The sequence below is a fragment of the Diceros bicornis genome, chromosome 14 (assembly GCF_020826845.1).
Source record: "Diceros bicornis minor isolate mBicDic1 chromosome 14, mDicBic1.mat.cur, whole genome shotgun sequence".
Classification (NCBI taxonomy): Eukaryota; Metazoa; Chordata; class Mammalia; order Perissodactyla; family Rhinocerotidae; genus Diceros; species Diceros bicornis.
The window spans coordinates 11,436,248-11,451,194 of NC_080753.1; the positions used below are offsets into that span (position 1 = coordinate 11,436,248).

General features: G+C 34.0%; 1 protein-coding gene across 1 annotated transcript in view; it reads left to right on the forward strand.

The window, feature by feature from the left end:
- BMP5 (bone morphogenetic protein 5) overlaps positions 1 to 14,947 on the forward strand; it is a 109,743-nt gene that overhangs the window by 41,861 nt on the left and 52,935 nt on the right. Inside the window, exon 2 of the mRNA XM_058553923.1 lies at positions 12,000 to 12,192. Coding sequence (XP_058409906.1) covers positions 12,000 to 12,192 — 193 coding nt within the window. The remainder of the gene's footprint in view (positions 1 to 11,999; positions 12,193 to 14,947) is intronic.

A 14,947-nucleotide genomic window follows, 5' to 3' on the forward strand; every position in this document is an offset into this window, starting at 1 on the left:
GAGTGTGAAACCAGATCGACCAAAATATGAGACTGTTCATATGAATACTCGGTGACCTGAGACCACTAGGGGTCCCTTGACTCTAATTACAATGTGGTCTTATTCAATAAATGTGGCAAGATCATGTGATTTCTTTATTGATTCTGGTATCTGCTACATCTCTATTAAATCTCGCACATGTTCTGAAGTAGGTCTCCAATTATAGAAAACATCTTTTAATTCAAGGTGTTGATTCATCTACTCACCATTTTAATGTTGTGCTATAAAGAAATGTTCAGCAAGTCAAGACGTGTACTATCCGTAAACATACAGACTGACAAAAAGAACTTTCACTTTCAAGGATGATGTTAGAAAAACAAAGCAAATAAAAGCAGTTATAATAATTTTTTTCTAAACAATAAAGAAACTAATAAAAACAAAACAAATTTTTGAAGGGACTAACTATTTTCAATATTTTAGGAAGAAGATTAAAAACTTATGAGCATATTACCAAAGATTTGGTTATATTACATATACATATTGTGGAGGAATGAAATTCTTAAGTGTTTTTGTGTAAATAAGAGAAAAATCAATGAGAACATATCTTATATTCAAACTGAATAAATCTGTCTTCTACAACACACAATTCATTCTGGAAATTATTTTAAATACAATTCTATTAATAACCATAAAATAAGAGCAATGTTATTTAATTTTTCTCTTACCTTTTGCTTCTTCCCAAAGAATAATACATCCATTTAAGAATCATAGAGATTCTATTAGTCTAAGCATATGTTTTTAAGCAACAATATAACTAGTGGAAACTGAAAGTAAGTATATGACATTAGGATTCAGTCCAAGTTATTGCTATTTATTTGAATTTCTTTAAAAGAAGAAAGGAAAAAATAAATATACCATTAGGAATAATACTATTTTGTAACAGGGGCAAGGCTCATTTAAGAGTCTGCATTTACTCTCCTTCTTGTAACAACCAAAAAAAAGAGAAAGAACTGGAACTAAACATATATTCCTATATTCATTCATTCCACGTATATATTGCACATGCATCATGTGCCAGGGATTGAGATGGGAGCCAAGTGTATAGTAATGAACCAAGAAAAGTGTTGTTGTTGTCAAGCTTAAAATCAAGTGAGGGAGATAGATAGCAAATAAGCCCTTTGTAGGAAACAAACATGGATCATCAGCTACCCTTATATGAGTTATCGAGTATGTATGTAATACATTCTCATACATCATTTTGTTCCTCTTCTTAAAAGCCTGTAAAACCAAGTCATTGTGTGTCTCATAACTTTATCCATCATTAAGTGTAATCACATTTCTCTCTGATCTCCTTCCACGTACCAAACTTCACTGATGCAACCCATTTGGCAAAAGAAATTTATAGTTTGCTTTTGTTTCAAATGACAGATTGAACCACAAATTGAACTTGAGTGAACTCTATAAAAGTTATCATACTGATTTAAAAGTTAAAGCAGTTAATTTGAGAAAGATGTTTATTTGTTCATCTACAAAAATTCTCATATCCTTTATACTGTACAAACTCTATCTTAAACCTACTTTGTTTTTTCTCCCATAGGGAAATTCTTAACAAATTTAATATAATGTCAAGTTTTCTAGTTTTTCTTTCTTTCCATTAAGTATAATTTTTTTCTGGATAAAATGTTCCTGAAATTCTCCAAAATGAGCATTGAATACACTAAAAATGTGATATGAAAAAAATCTTTATTATTTAAATAAAAATATGCAGAGCTAACTATTGATACTCTTAGGGTGAGTGGCATCACTTTGACGTCATGTGTATAATGACGTGGAGATTATCTCTGAGTTATAACCAAAGGAAGTGAGAATGGATTTTAGGCTTGGGGAAGAGCGATTAATGGGATTGTAGACTTCTGATGTCTGTCTTTTTACAGGAGCACAATGGCTAATTCCTGTGACTCCTGACCTTTTGGTGTCTCCTAACCAAGTATCGGCATTAATCTACTGCTTATCTGTCACCCACCACATTCGATAGTCCCAGTCTCTGTTTTCAATTATCGGTCATTAGAGAAGGCACTGGGCAATTTCAGAAGAAAACTCGCAAAACCTTTGACCTGTTTTTGTCAGATAACCGCAAATATTCACTGTAGATAAACTATCATTTCATTGTATTCAAGATGTCAGGGAAGTTTCTTTGCTGTATATCGACTTACTGTAACCTCTGTCACCTTCAGGTGGCTAAAAATGGACTGTTTTATTTTACTTATGGAGCAGTAGAATTCACGAGGTCATTCAGTGAAATCTGGTGAGATTAGAATGGTTGACCTCTAGCTGCCAGGCAATCTATAAAGCCCACAGATTTTTCCACTAAAGAAAACATGAGAACTAAATATTTACCAAAAGGTGATTATCAGACAGTTGTGCCTTTACGTTGACTTCTTACAGGCAAACAAACTTCTCTCAAATATTTGTACACAGTGTGATTGAAATCTATTATTTATATGCCAAATATATTCACTCATTATTAAGTAACCATTTTTATTATACAAAATGAATTAATCACATATCATCTGTAATTATTCAAAACTAATTTTTGAAGTTTAATACGAAGATTCAATCTACAAAAGATGAACGTTTATTTTAAATTCCAATTAATAACATCCTGTATAAAATACTTATAGTAAAAACAATAACAAAATATTTTCTACACTTCAGGATGCACTGTTGATTGTTGTCTTCAGGGATAAAAATAACTAAGTGACTTTCAGACTCCTTAAAAGAGGAGTTGTGTCAGAACAAGCAAATTTGTTTAGACTGATGGGCAAGATGTGAAAGTCAAGATACGTGCTACAATATATATTCTCCACTTTGCAGATGTGAAATATCTAAACAAGGTGTCAAGTAAATACAATTGTTTCTATCTGTCCACTGTTGTAGAAATCTAGCCTAAAGGTTTTTTTTTAACTCCACTAGAGTAGTTTTTTAAAAAAATAATAATATTAATCACTTTTATTAATAAACCTATATTCCAGATAAAGAAATTGACATTTTGATAATGAAAATGGCTGTGTTTTAGGTCAGGTAGTAATTTTATGTAATTAAACTTTTATTGACCATTTTCTATATAAAAAGTCCTATTTGGAGTATGTGCAGAAATACAAAGATAAGAAACAAAACAAAAAGAAAACATGGCTATTTCTCTGAAGTTTCTTAATCATAGGGTAAATAGGAGGTGACATAATTATAATGCAAGTGGAAAGTGATTATAGCATGATAGCTACTGCTTTTTGAGAACTTGCTCTGTGCTGGGCACTCTGCAAAGATTCTCTCTCAAATATCATTTAACCTTTACAACACACTGTGGGGTAGGCCTTTTATTATCTACTTCCATTTTAAAGATGGATAAATAAAGGCACAGGAATGTTGAATAACTTTCCTAATACTACACTCTTTACTAAATTAGGGAACTCAGATTGAATTTAAGTTTTTCTCACTTCAAATCTGGCACTCTTAACTATGGCACTGTATCATCTCCATTCGCAAAAGGGAGATACGGAAACAGAGCTACGGGGTTCCCAGCAGGAGAAATTAATTCGGATAGGAATTTTCAAAGTAGTCTTTGTGGAATCAGAACTGGAAATTTTAAGTAGAGGTAAGATTTGGATCTCTGAAAAATGGGGAAAGCATTTTAGTTAGAAGAAAGGGTGAGCAAAACCATCGAGTAAGGAAAGGGAGATGATGATTGAGGAATCATTAATTCATTCAACTTTCATTCAAAACTATGTGTGTGTTGACTATGTGCTCACCTGTGCTAGGTGATACTCATTAAAGAAAATGTTTCTGTCTTTAATTATTAGAATCTAGAATGTATTGATGGGATGGAAATACTGGAAAATATTGATCAAGTCCCAGGAAATTCATACTATTCCTCATATTCCACTCCTGACGCCCTGGGCCCCGTAATGTGCAGTCACAATGAACTATTTATTATTCACTACTTTGGCCATAAACTTTCACATTTATTTTCATCTTTATGAACTCTTTCCTCTACCTGGTAATAATTCTTTAAGACCAAGCTCAGAATGATCTCCTCTTGAAACCTCCTGCACAATGTGTTGTGCCTTCCTTTATTATTCTGCCTCACATTACACATATCCCAAAAAGCCTCAGCACGACTGTATCATAACTGTACTTTTCCATGTCTGTCTTTCCCATCTTGAGCTCCTGTCTCTTTGCTTCTTATGTCTTGTTAACTATTAGGATTTGGCCTGCAGCAGTTATCCAATAAATATTTTGGGATGGAATAAACGTAGAAGTAGCACAGTAGCTATTTTTAGGGTAATCAAGATGAATATATATGGAAGGTGAGAAAGAGAAAAGCAGCCGTCTGACAGACAGGAGATGGACTGGACCTGTCAGCCAGGCATTGAAGTTGCTGGGAGCTGACCTGGCACTCACAGTTGTCCTGTGGAACTTAAACAATTCACAGAACACCAGCATTGGACAAGACCACCCTATGACCGTAAGAGAGGAAGACAAAAATAGGACCACTCCACAGTCATATCTGAGCACAGGTTAAAAACAAGAACATTGTTCAAAATGTTCGAAAATGACCAAACATTCTCTTTCCTGGATAGTATTAGTGACTGTTGCTTCTTGACAAATTAGAGTTTTATCCTACTTTTCTTCTTCTCACTTTCTAGAAGAACTTATTAAAATACCAAATGATAAAATTACCTCTGCTTCCTGAGTGCACCCAGTTCCAGAGTAAAACCTTGCGTCTTTGAACCTTTGCCCAAATCACCTTACATAATCCCAACAAATCCCTTTTACTGGGGCTCCCTATGGCATCCAGGCCATGACATATGTTGAAACAAGTCAATAAACCCAACTTTGTTCATCCATAGCTGTGCTCCCAGTGTTCTATTGTCCAGGGCACCAACACAAAGTAGAGAGAGAGAAATTGAACACACAGGAGGAGAGAATGTGCTGACAATGAGCACAGGATGTTGGGAGCAAGGCTCAAGTGGAAACACCGGCCTTGGAAGGGAAGAGGAAAACTTTTGCCCTGAGACAGAAGTTGTGGTTATTACTGGTTGAAACTCTGGTGCACTGAACTTTAAATTAGGAGTCATAAGGTCTAGATACTTTTCCTGGCTTTTAGTTAACTAACTTTGTGACGTTGAGGAAGTTAATGTTTTTTATCTATACTGTGGGGAAGATAATGGAGGCTCTACCTTATCGGGTCAAATAAGGGAGAAGAAACAAAAATTTGAAATGTATTAATTTTATGAAATTAATACCTAATTTATTGTTATTATTGTTTATTTATTAACTTAATTATTAAATATATCAATTTACATAGCAATGCTTGATATGTATAGCTGTTATCTTTATAGTATTCTAAATAACCACTGATGGCTAAGTGCTGGGCCCAGCAGATCTAAGGAGGGCAGATAGATCATGTGACCATCTTCATCCCAATTCCAAAGCTCTCTTTATATAAGACTTAATTCTTTGTGTCCCTAACTTGCTTATATTTTTTAAAACAAAATAATATATAAATATTGGATCCTTAATTACATTTTGTAAATTTGAAAATTATGTGCATTGCATTTTAAATTCATTTAGGGAATCTATTTGTTTAGCTATCCTATTATAATATTTAAAATTATTTAGCCATCTCATCTTTCTTTTGAGATTTTCCTTCTTTACAAAACTGTATTCATGAAGCATTTATGAGTCAAGTAAAAGTATTTTAACTCTTGTACATTTGAAAGTCATTTGAAATTATTCTTTGAAATAAAACATTCGGGGGACAATTTTCTCTCCTTCAGGTCACACATTGCTGTGGTGTTAAGAGGCTCTTAGGGTTTCTGGAATCTGGAGTTTACCGCACTCTCTGGAATGGTTATCCATTCAAAGAAACTTGTACATATACATTCACTAACCAATGAATAGGCCTTTATAGGACTGAGTATATATTTCTCAGTGGGCTAGTCAGTGAAGAATGTCTTGCAAAGTGATATATCTTGGTAGTCACATGATAGCATTGCTTTTTTTTCTTTTACACTAAAATGCAATGCAGATAAGTAATAATTCTAAGAGTAATCTCTTAATGATTTTTTGCACTCAGCAGCAAACAATGACCTATATTCTTTCAACAGCTGGCTAGGCTCCTGGGAAAGTGCTATCTTTTCCTTGCAGCTACTGATTCTATTTGTGTCTTCCAAGTTACAGCCCTTGTGTGGGAGATTAAGACTGATTGCCCATGAATGCATCTCCTTAAAACTGCAAATAAATCACTAATAGATAAAACTGCAATCCTCTGTTAATTAATTCTACTGTTCAGATATTGTAGATGTGAAAATATTCAGTCAGGACATTTCTATCCAATTTCTGTTAATGATAAAGTCATTCAGAGAGGTGTCTATTTGGAACAAAAAAAAGAGACTGCAATCAATCATTAACTTCTGTTAAGTTACATCTCAACAATAAAAGGTTTCAGTGTATGTCTTTAAACACAGGAAGCTTAATCTTTGCAGAACTTTGGCAATTTAGAACAGTTAGAATGTAGTTTGGTGCTTATAGAAGGCAATCCTGTTTCTTTTCACTCTCAGCCCATTAATCATGGAATGTGAATCTTTCCATTCATATTTTCCCTCTTGTGTGCTTTGATGTTGCCACTTTTTAAAACCAAAATGTAATAAATTCTCTGGTTCTGTCAGTATGGGTGAGCTTTCAGTTGCTCTATGTAGTTCACATAGATGGAAAAATTTGGAATAGACAAAAACCTGCCTCCTAGAAGCAGAAGGAAGTGCATTCACCACCAACGTTATGATTGTGTTTTGAGCGGTAAACAATGAATTTTGATGGCTCATTTTCTGTTAGTTGGTGTGTGTATATATGTATATATGCAATAAAGCAACTCTTTTTAATTTTTGTAGATGACCTTATTGGCAACCAACAGTTTAAATAAATAAACAACCCTATGTTGATAGACCTATTTAATTTTTGTGGTGATATTCATTGGCTTACATCTAGAAATCTTCAAGACAAGCGCGCATCATGAACAGCAGTGGGAGCAGAGCATGTGGTGTCAGTTAACGTGTTGGCCAAATAAAGGCTGTTGATCGTGTTAGACGTGTGAGCAGATATGGAAACAGCAGTTAGTGCAGGTTGCTACGTTCTCTTTTTAAATACAGTTTTCATAGGTGAATTGATTGATACAGGATGTGTGTTTTAAATCTATTTTATTTGCTCCTAAACTCCCTTTTCCATTTCACATGACAGAAATGGGGTCTATGGCATGGGATAAAGGAGTGGTCTCCACTAGAGGGAAGTGCTCACCTCCTGATCTCAGTGTTGTAACACTCGTGTCAGGCTGGCCCCTTCGACGAGTCTGGGTCTGACACCCTCTTGCTTTTTTCGTTTTCTTTTGTTTCATTTGTTTTTCTTTGTTTTGTCCGGTAATTAAGAGAGTCTTTTCTATCACTAAATAGAAATTTAATTATGGTTTTTATGGAGTCTTGCATATTTTAATCTGGTAATACAGGTTTTATTACAAATGATGATTAAGAGGATTTAGAAAACTCATAGTATTTAGTTGATATAACATATAAACCAAAGAATGCATTGAAAGGACCAAATATTTAATGGAATATGAGTCAAAAACCAAAAATAGTATACATTTTTTTGTTTACTTGTTTATCTTTTAAGCTTTTTAAGGCATTTATAATTGCAATCAGTGATAGCACACTAAAATATGGAGAAATAGAATGCTTAATATTTATCAAAATGGTCGCATGAACAAGGCAAGGATATCTCCTATAAAAAGCTTACATGTAAGGAATATGAAATGGATGTATGTTCTTTTTCATCAGTTTTGGGAGTGATGTTTTGGAGATGTTTGGAGAAAAGGTTGGAGTGTGGAGGGATCCAGCTGGTGAGTTATAATTATTTTAAAATATGGTTGTAGTAAAAGGATGACCTTGCATACAAATATATATATTTATATAATATTAATTCAAGTTATGAATACAATCATTTGTTTATTCATAAAAACTTCCTTATATAAGAAATGGAATCAATAGTAAAGTGAATAAAACAATATTTGCTAAGATAAAGATTGGAGGGAGTGAGTTCTAGAAGAATGAGCAGAGTTCAAAAAGTATGGCATCCTCTATCTAGTAGGAGCATCATAGAAGAGAATGAAAGCACTGAAAGAAGATCAACTTTCTTGAGGGACAATTAGATAAAACAAACAAACAAGCAAAACCACATTCAGGAAAAACGAGCAAACATAGTGCTGTGTTGTTGGGGGCTTGGGAATTGAAATCTTGACCCTGGGAGGAAATCTGTTCTTTCCCAATTATACATCCTGGGCTCCTGAGCAAATTATAGAAACTAATGGACATAGGTAAGGTTGTGAGGATTAAAAGAAATACGTGCCAAACAAATGAGAGTTAAATAAATGATCATGCCTTCCACCAATGGGGAATGAAGCAGGATGACGCTGAGTGAAAAGATAGAACCAGATTTTGATCCGTTCATACAGTCTTTCATTTAACCAATATTTGCTAGAAGACTCTGTGCATTAGGCATTGTATTGTGTTAGATGCTGATTACACATTGGAGATCAAACCTCTGATTCTCCAGCCTGTTTTCCACTTTTTTGTATACTGCTGAGAAACATTGTTTATATGCTAACCATGAATGAGTCTCTAAGTACAGAACAGTAAGATGTCATTCCGTAGGTGGTATGGACATTGAACAAAGATTTATAACGAGCTTTAGAAGACAGACATCTGTTACCGCCTAGCTGTCATCACCCAATTTCTTATTCTTAAGTCAGGGATATTAATATTTGACACCTCCCCTAGCTTTACTCTTTGAGGTAACTGAGATTACCTTGTGAATATTTGTGAGCATCATTAGAAGTGCAAGGCTGTATAAATACAAGTTTTATTCCGTTACTCACTCCAACATGTCCCGTGAAATTTACTAGTGCAATTATAATTCAAAGCAGTGGGATATAGGAATTTGAATCATTGGACAAATTTGCATTGCAACTTTATTCTGTGTGGTATATTTAATGTAAAATTTTATTAAACTGTTTGAAAATTTGCCCCTTAAGGGGTTAGGTTAAATAGCCTGGATTAGAAAACTGAAATTTTATAATAATGGCTGAAATTCTAGCTTTCCATTTTATTACACTAACATCTCACAGGGGATTCCAGAACAGTAGATGACTTTACATAATATGAATTCAATACTTATCTGCATTCTGCAGGTGCATGCTTTAGATTGGATCCTAACAAACTCATGTCAAAGCTTTTATTTCCAGGACCATAGTTTTTTTCGGTCTAAATTTCAAATATAAAATTGATTGTAAATGCAAAATTGAATAATGATTGTTATGACTTAAAATTTTGAATATTGACTTTCCGAGTAGAGAAAATATATTTTTGAATGGCTGGTCGGTGCATATATCATAAAGTATGGAACTCCTCAAGCAGACATGGGGACAGCACCACCTAGTCAAACACATGAACATTTCTGCAGCAAAGCAATAAATATTTATATCAAGTGAGATAGAGACTTTAAACAGCCTCAGATCAGTTAATTTCCAGTTCTTCTGCCAAATGATCTTGAAGCCAAACTTTCAGTTTTCAGAGATTTTTGAATTTTGGACTTGTGAATGTGAGATTTTAGATCTTTATGAAAGCATAAATACTTAATAAATTAGGACAAAGTAATTGTCTATCAGCAGAAGCAGCATATCTTGACATTTAACAACCATAGCTTCGTGGCATCGCATGCTGGGATTCAAATTCTTTAGCAAGGTATTTATTTTCTACGCCTCCTCGGTTTCTTCGTCTTCAAAATGTGGATAATAACCGAACCTACCTCCTAGATTGTTACAATGAGTAATATGTTAATATTAATAAAAAGCTTAGTACAGTGCCTGGCATATAAAAGGACTATTTAAATACTGTCTCATAATATCATCTACTTCATTCAACTTAGGATCAGGAAAGAACAAGTTTACAGTGAATTAAATTTTGTTCTCTGGAAACAAAATTTGCGTCTAGTTTTCATGTTCATACACGTCAACTTTCAGTTCTTAGATATGCAGCTTGTAGGTCTTTTCTTCCCTTACACTTTCCCTCTCATGTGGGTCTGTGAGGAGAAAGGACAGACAGAGATGAAAGAGATATGTTCATAGCAGTCTATACTCTCGCCAGCAGAAGTTGAGACAGAAAAGAGGTTTGAATTATGGATCAAAATAGGATCCTAAAAACAGCGTTATTTTCCTTATTTAGGGAAAAGTTATTAATGATCTCCCTGGGAATGGACCTCTCTTGGGACCAAGATAATGATATTTTAGGAAAGCAAAACTTCGTGAGTCATGGGAGGTGGTGTTAGGGTGAGCTAGACAGCCTGAGAGCACCATCCTTGCCAAGCGCCACAGGACTGAAATGCCTTCAGGTGTAGCTTATAGTTTTCTCTTTGCTAGCTTAGATGTCTCAGGGGCAGGTGAGGATGAGCTCCTTGCTCTCCTAAACCACCTCCTACTCCTCTGGGAAAAATAAACCAGAGATTATTTTGGAGAATGAAGGCAAGGAATCGTGGGTTCCTTTGTCATAAAATTCCTCTCAGACGTGGACCCCATCTGGCACTGGAACACAGAGGTCTAGCAGCCTCGGCTCCCCAAAATCACCAGATGATCATGGTCCTCTTCTCTCTTCCTTAGTCTTAATCCTTCCTCCAGTTTAGGACCCCAAGTTTCGTGTATCTATAGCAGTGTTGACGTAATTTCAATTAACCTTCTAAAGATATTTTTGTATCTTAATCCAATTTTTGAAACTTGTGAATTCATTTATACAACTTGTACATTTTTTTATCTTTTTCTAACAAAATTTTAGCAATGAAACGTCATTGAAAACATTTAAAAAACATCATTGTAGTCTATAATTGTGAGACACCTTAAACACAGTGCTTTGCAATGGATTCTTTGTAATCCTGTCCTATATTATCCTAGATAACTGAGATTTTAAGAAACCTACCAATAGTGAGAAACTTAATGCCATCAAATGATATTACATTACTAAAAATGAGCCCTTTCAATAGGTAGTTCCTTTTAAAAAAGTTTTCGATACCCAGTAGGTATAGACTGTATCAGATAATACACTAGCTTACAAAGACAGATTATATAACAACATGCCTGACACTTACTGTCCTGAATTCTTCAACATTCCTTAGTATTCCCAAGAGGAAAAGTTCTCTGGCTTCATTTGGTAGGAAGATTGCTGAAGGAGGAAAATATATTCCTCTCTCAATTCTGAGTAAGAACAGACAGAGGTCTTTGGAAAGCTTTAAGCTGCACCATGGTTAAGGAGGTTGTACTAAATAATCTATAAGAACTAATGAAAATGCATTTAAAAAAAAAAAGAAGAAAAGCATTTCATTGCTGAAAGGAGAAAAAAACTCTTCTGGGGAAGACATTTTAGAAATAATCTTTCTTGTGAAAATGAATTTGTTTTATTTACTTGACCTCTAAAATATCATAAACCCAGTCTTCTGTGCCTGCAGTCCCTCAGTCCTCCTTCCTATTTTCCTCCCCTGGCTGTGCTAAATCTTACCACGACTTCACCTGGAACTCTGGAGTTTTCTATAACATATTCCTAATTTCTGTATGAACCCTTCTGTGTTCTGGTACTTGATGCATACTAGTAATTACTTTGCAACCATCACTTTTTAAAATTTTTTTGGATAGGTTTTCCATTTAGGATCCAGGAATTTGTATAAAACCACAGAGGTTATATGGCTTTTGAACTAAAGGCTGTTGGTTTGTGGAATTTCCTTCAACTGGAAACACGTATGAGCCTGTGGTTTTAGTGTTTTCCCAGTTTTATAATATCCTGCTTGTTTGTTTTTATTTTCAAAGCTGGAGAATTTACCATTAATTTCCATATTTTATAAAGAGCTAAGTTTTCTCTTTCCTTGTTTTTTTTCAGTTGAAAGAGACAAGGATTTTTCTCACCAGCGAAGGCATTACAAAGAATTCCGGTTTGACCTTACTCAAATTCCTCATGGAGAAGCAGTGACAGCAGCTGAATTCCGGATATACAAGGACCGGAGCAACAATCGATTTGAAAATGAAACAATTAAGATTAGTATATATCAGATCATCAAGGAATATACAAATAGGTATCAATTTTATATCTAACATTATTCTAGCAAATAAATGTTCAATTGTAGTAAAATGCATTGATGACCCATGTGATCTATCAAATCATGTTTTCTTTGAGAGTAATGACGTTCAAGGCCAGGTATAGACACATTGAAAAGTAAGTGAGATTGATCTGAAAAGTGCCTCATACATTCCACAGCTTTTCCCTGCTCCTGACACCAGTTTGTGTACTAAATGGTCTCATGCTTCCCCATATGCGCTTTCCAGGCCCATTGTCTCATTTCGTAAATGAGAAAACTTTTATTCTGCACACGTGAAGTTTATAATTGAGATGATGTAAATCACTGGTGTTTTGTAAGTTAGAGAAGAGGGGCTTTATTTTTCACTGGCATAAGTGTAAATTGTATGTGTGTTGTGTGTATTTTGATGTAAGACATTGTATTTGCAACGGGTTCTGACAGTTAACCTGTATGTCTTCTGTCTGTAAAAGGCTTGATTCAAAATGGTACAAAAATGGACAGATAATCGGGAATACTAAATGTATGAAAACCTCAGTTGATAATTACTCCCAGGGAGCCTCCAAATATAAGAGTTAGAAAGGGGCCTTGGCAGTGTTCTCTGACCTTTCGCCTAGTGATGAACTCACTTGGGTAACACCTTTTGCAGGTGATTAGCCAGCCACCTTTGTTGAGCAGCTCTTACATTTTAAAAAAAATTCTTATTGAAATGTTATATTGAGGTGAAATCTGTCTCTTGTAGCCTCCATTCATTAGATCTAGATCTTCCCTTTGATAAAATACTATGTCCTTCTTTGATGAGGCAAATATTGAAAGACAGCTCTCATGTCCCCTCTAAAGCCCCTTTCTCTCTTTGTTGAATATTTCTAGTTCCTGGCGTTTAGATTTTTCTTGGTTTTCTAGTGTGCAGAGTTTCCCAGTGGGTGTTCCATGGAACACTAGCCCCTCACAATACTCAGTGAAGAAAACAATAAAAACCTTCTGAGGTTAAATACATTTGAAAAGTCTCCATGTTAGACCATCCTCTAAGAGATTCACAGTGCATATTAGAATGTTAAGGTCTTAGAAAGACTTTATAGGGAAGAAACTTGTTGATTTTGTTTTACCTAATTTTTCTCAAAACTATTCACTATGGAATCTTTTCATTTGGGTGTATAATATCCTATGAAACACTGGTTCAAAAGGACACAGTAATAAACACTGATCTATATACACTGTTATTTTAAGAGCAGTAATTCCAACGCAGAAAGATCTGTGTTCCTCTCTTAGTTCTAACACTTACTAGCTGTTTGTCTGTGAGTGAGTTTTTGTTTTTGTTTTTTAAATCTCAATCCAGTGGTTTCATTTATAAAATAAGGATATTAATTTTTTTTCTCAGAGACAGAGCCTGGCATCCTTAATACGTTTTTTATACTAAATAATGATGGTGTCTTTTAAAATTAAGTGATGAGAATTGAACATAATACTCCAAATATTATTTAATTATATTGCCGTAATGAACAAATGTTTTATTTATAATTGTCTTTTTTTGTATCTGTTTCCACGCTTGGACTGTGAGCTCCTTAAAGAAAGGATAGTGTCTTAAGTAATTTTTTTTTTTCTAGCCTCAGCACTACTAATTTGCTTGGTATGAATTAAAGTTTTGAAATCATTATTATCCATGGTTGGAATACTACTTCCATTAACATATCCTAAAATGCTTGAACTATCTTTATTTTTGGTCATTCACAACATATCTTTATGCATGTTAAATTTGTAGTTGGTTACTTAACGTCCCAAGTATTTTTAACAGAAACCATTGGTATGCCAAGTGTCTATTATCTGGAATACATTTATTGATTGAATCTAAATACAGACTTTTACATTGATCACCATTAAAGGTCCTAGCTTATATTTAGGTCCATTGTTCTATCTTCTCAGGATATTTTTGACTGTCATCCATTGAACTAGCTACCCCTTTGAGCTTTCTTTCATCTCTATTTTCTAAGTATGTGAACTGTGCAATTTAAGACAGATAAAAAAGATGAAAATAAAGGACTAATAGATGAGTTTATTGATAATAATTTGTAGAGTTATTTCTAAATGAACTCATGCTGATTTTTATTAATAATATATTTTGGAATATTTATGGTATTGATACTTAGCTTATCAGATTTCATAGTTTTGAGAAATTTCATTTCTCTTAAGAGATGGGACATTTGTCTATCTTGAAACTTTGAAATTTCTCTAATTATACCTGATTTTAAAAAATTACTTTCAATGTTTCTACAATTACAACTGCATGCTCTCTCAGTATTCTTGGGTATAAATTGGCTAAGTCCTTACTTATTGTAATATGTCTTTACATCTACTCTAAGATCCAGGGTTTCACTGATATTTTACCTAAATATTTGAAAAAATGATTTCTGACATCTGAAGTACATTTATATCTTTAATTGGTATTCTCTTGCTTTGCCATTCCAAGCTCTAGGATGGCATAGATTGGATAGGTTCCTATCCAACTTACTGAATATTATTTTGAAAAATTCAATTCAGTATTAATTCATTTCTACCAAGTTCACATTTTTGAACATTTACTATTAAGTATTGTTGCTGAATTATGATTTTCATCTTGTAGGGTTATACTTTACCTATTGTCTTCTGTGGTATTTGTTTTTGTTAATGTGTATGGGATGTTTTTCCTCCAGTTATCTTCTCCAATCTCTGAAGCATACAAACTCACACGTGCATACTCTACATTTCAGTTTTACATACA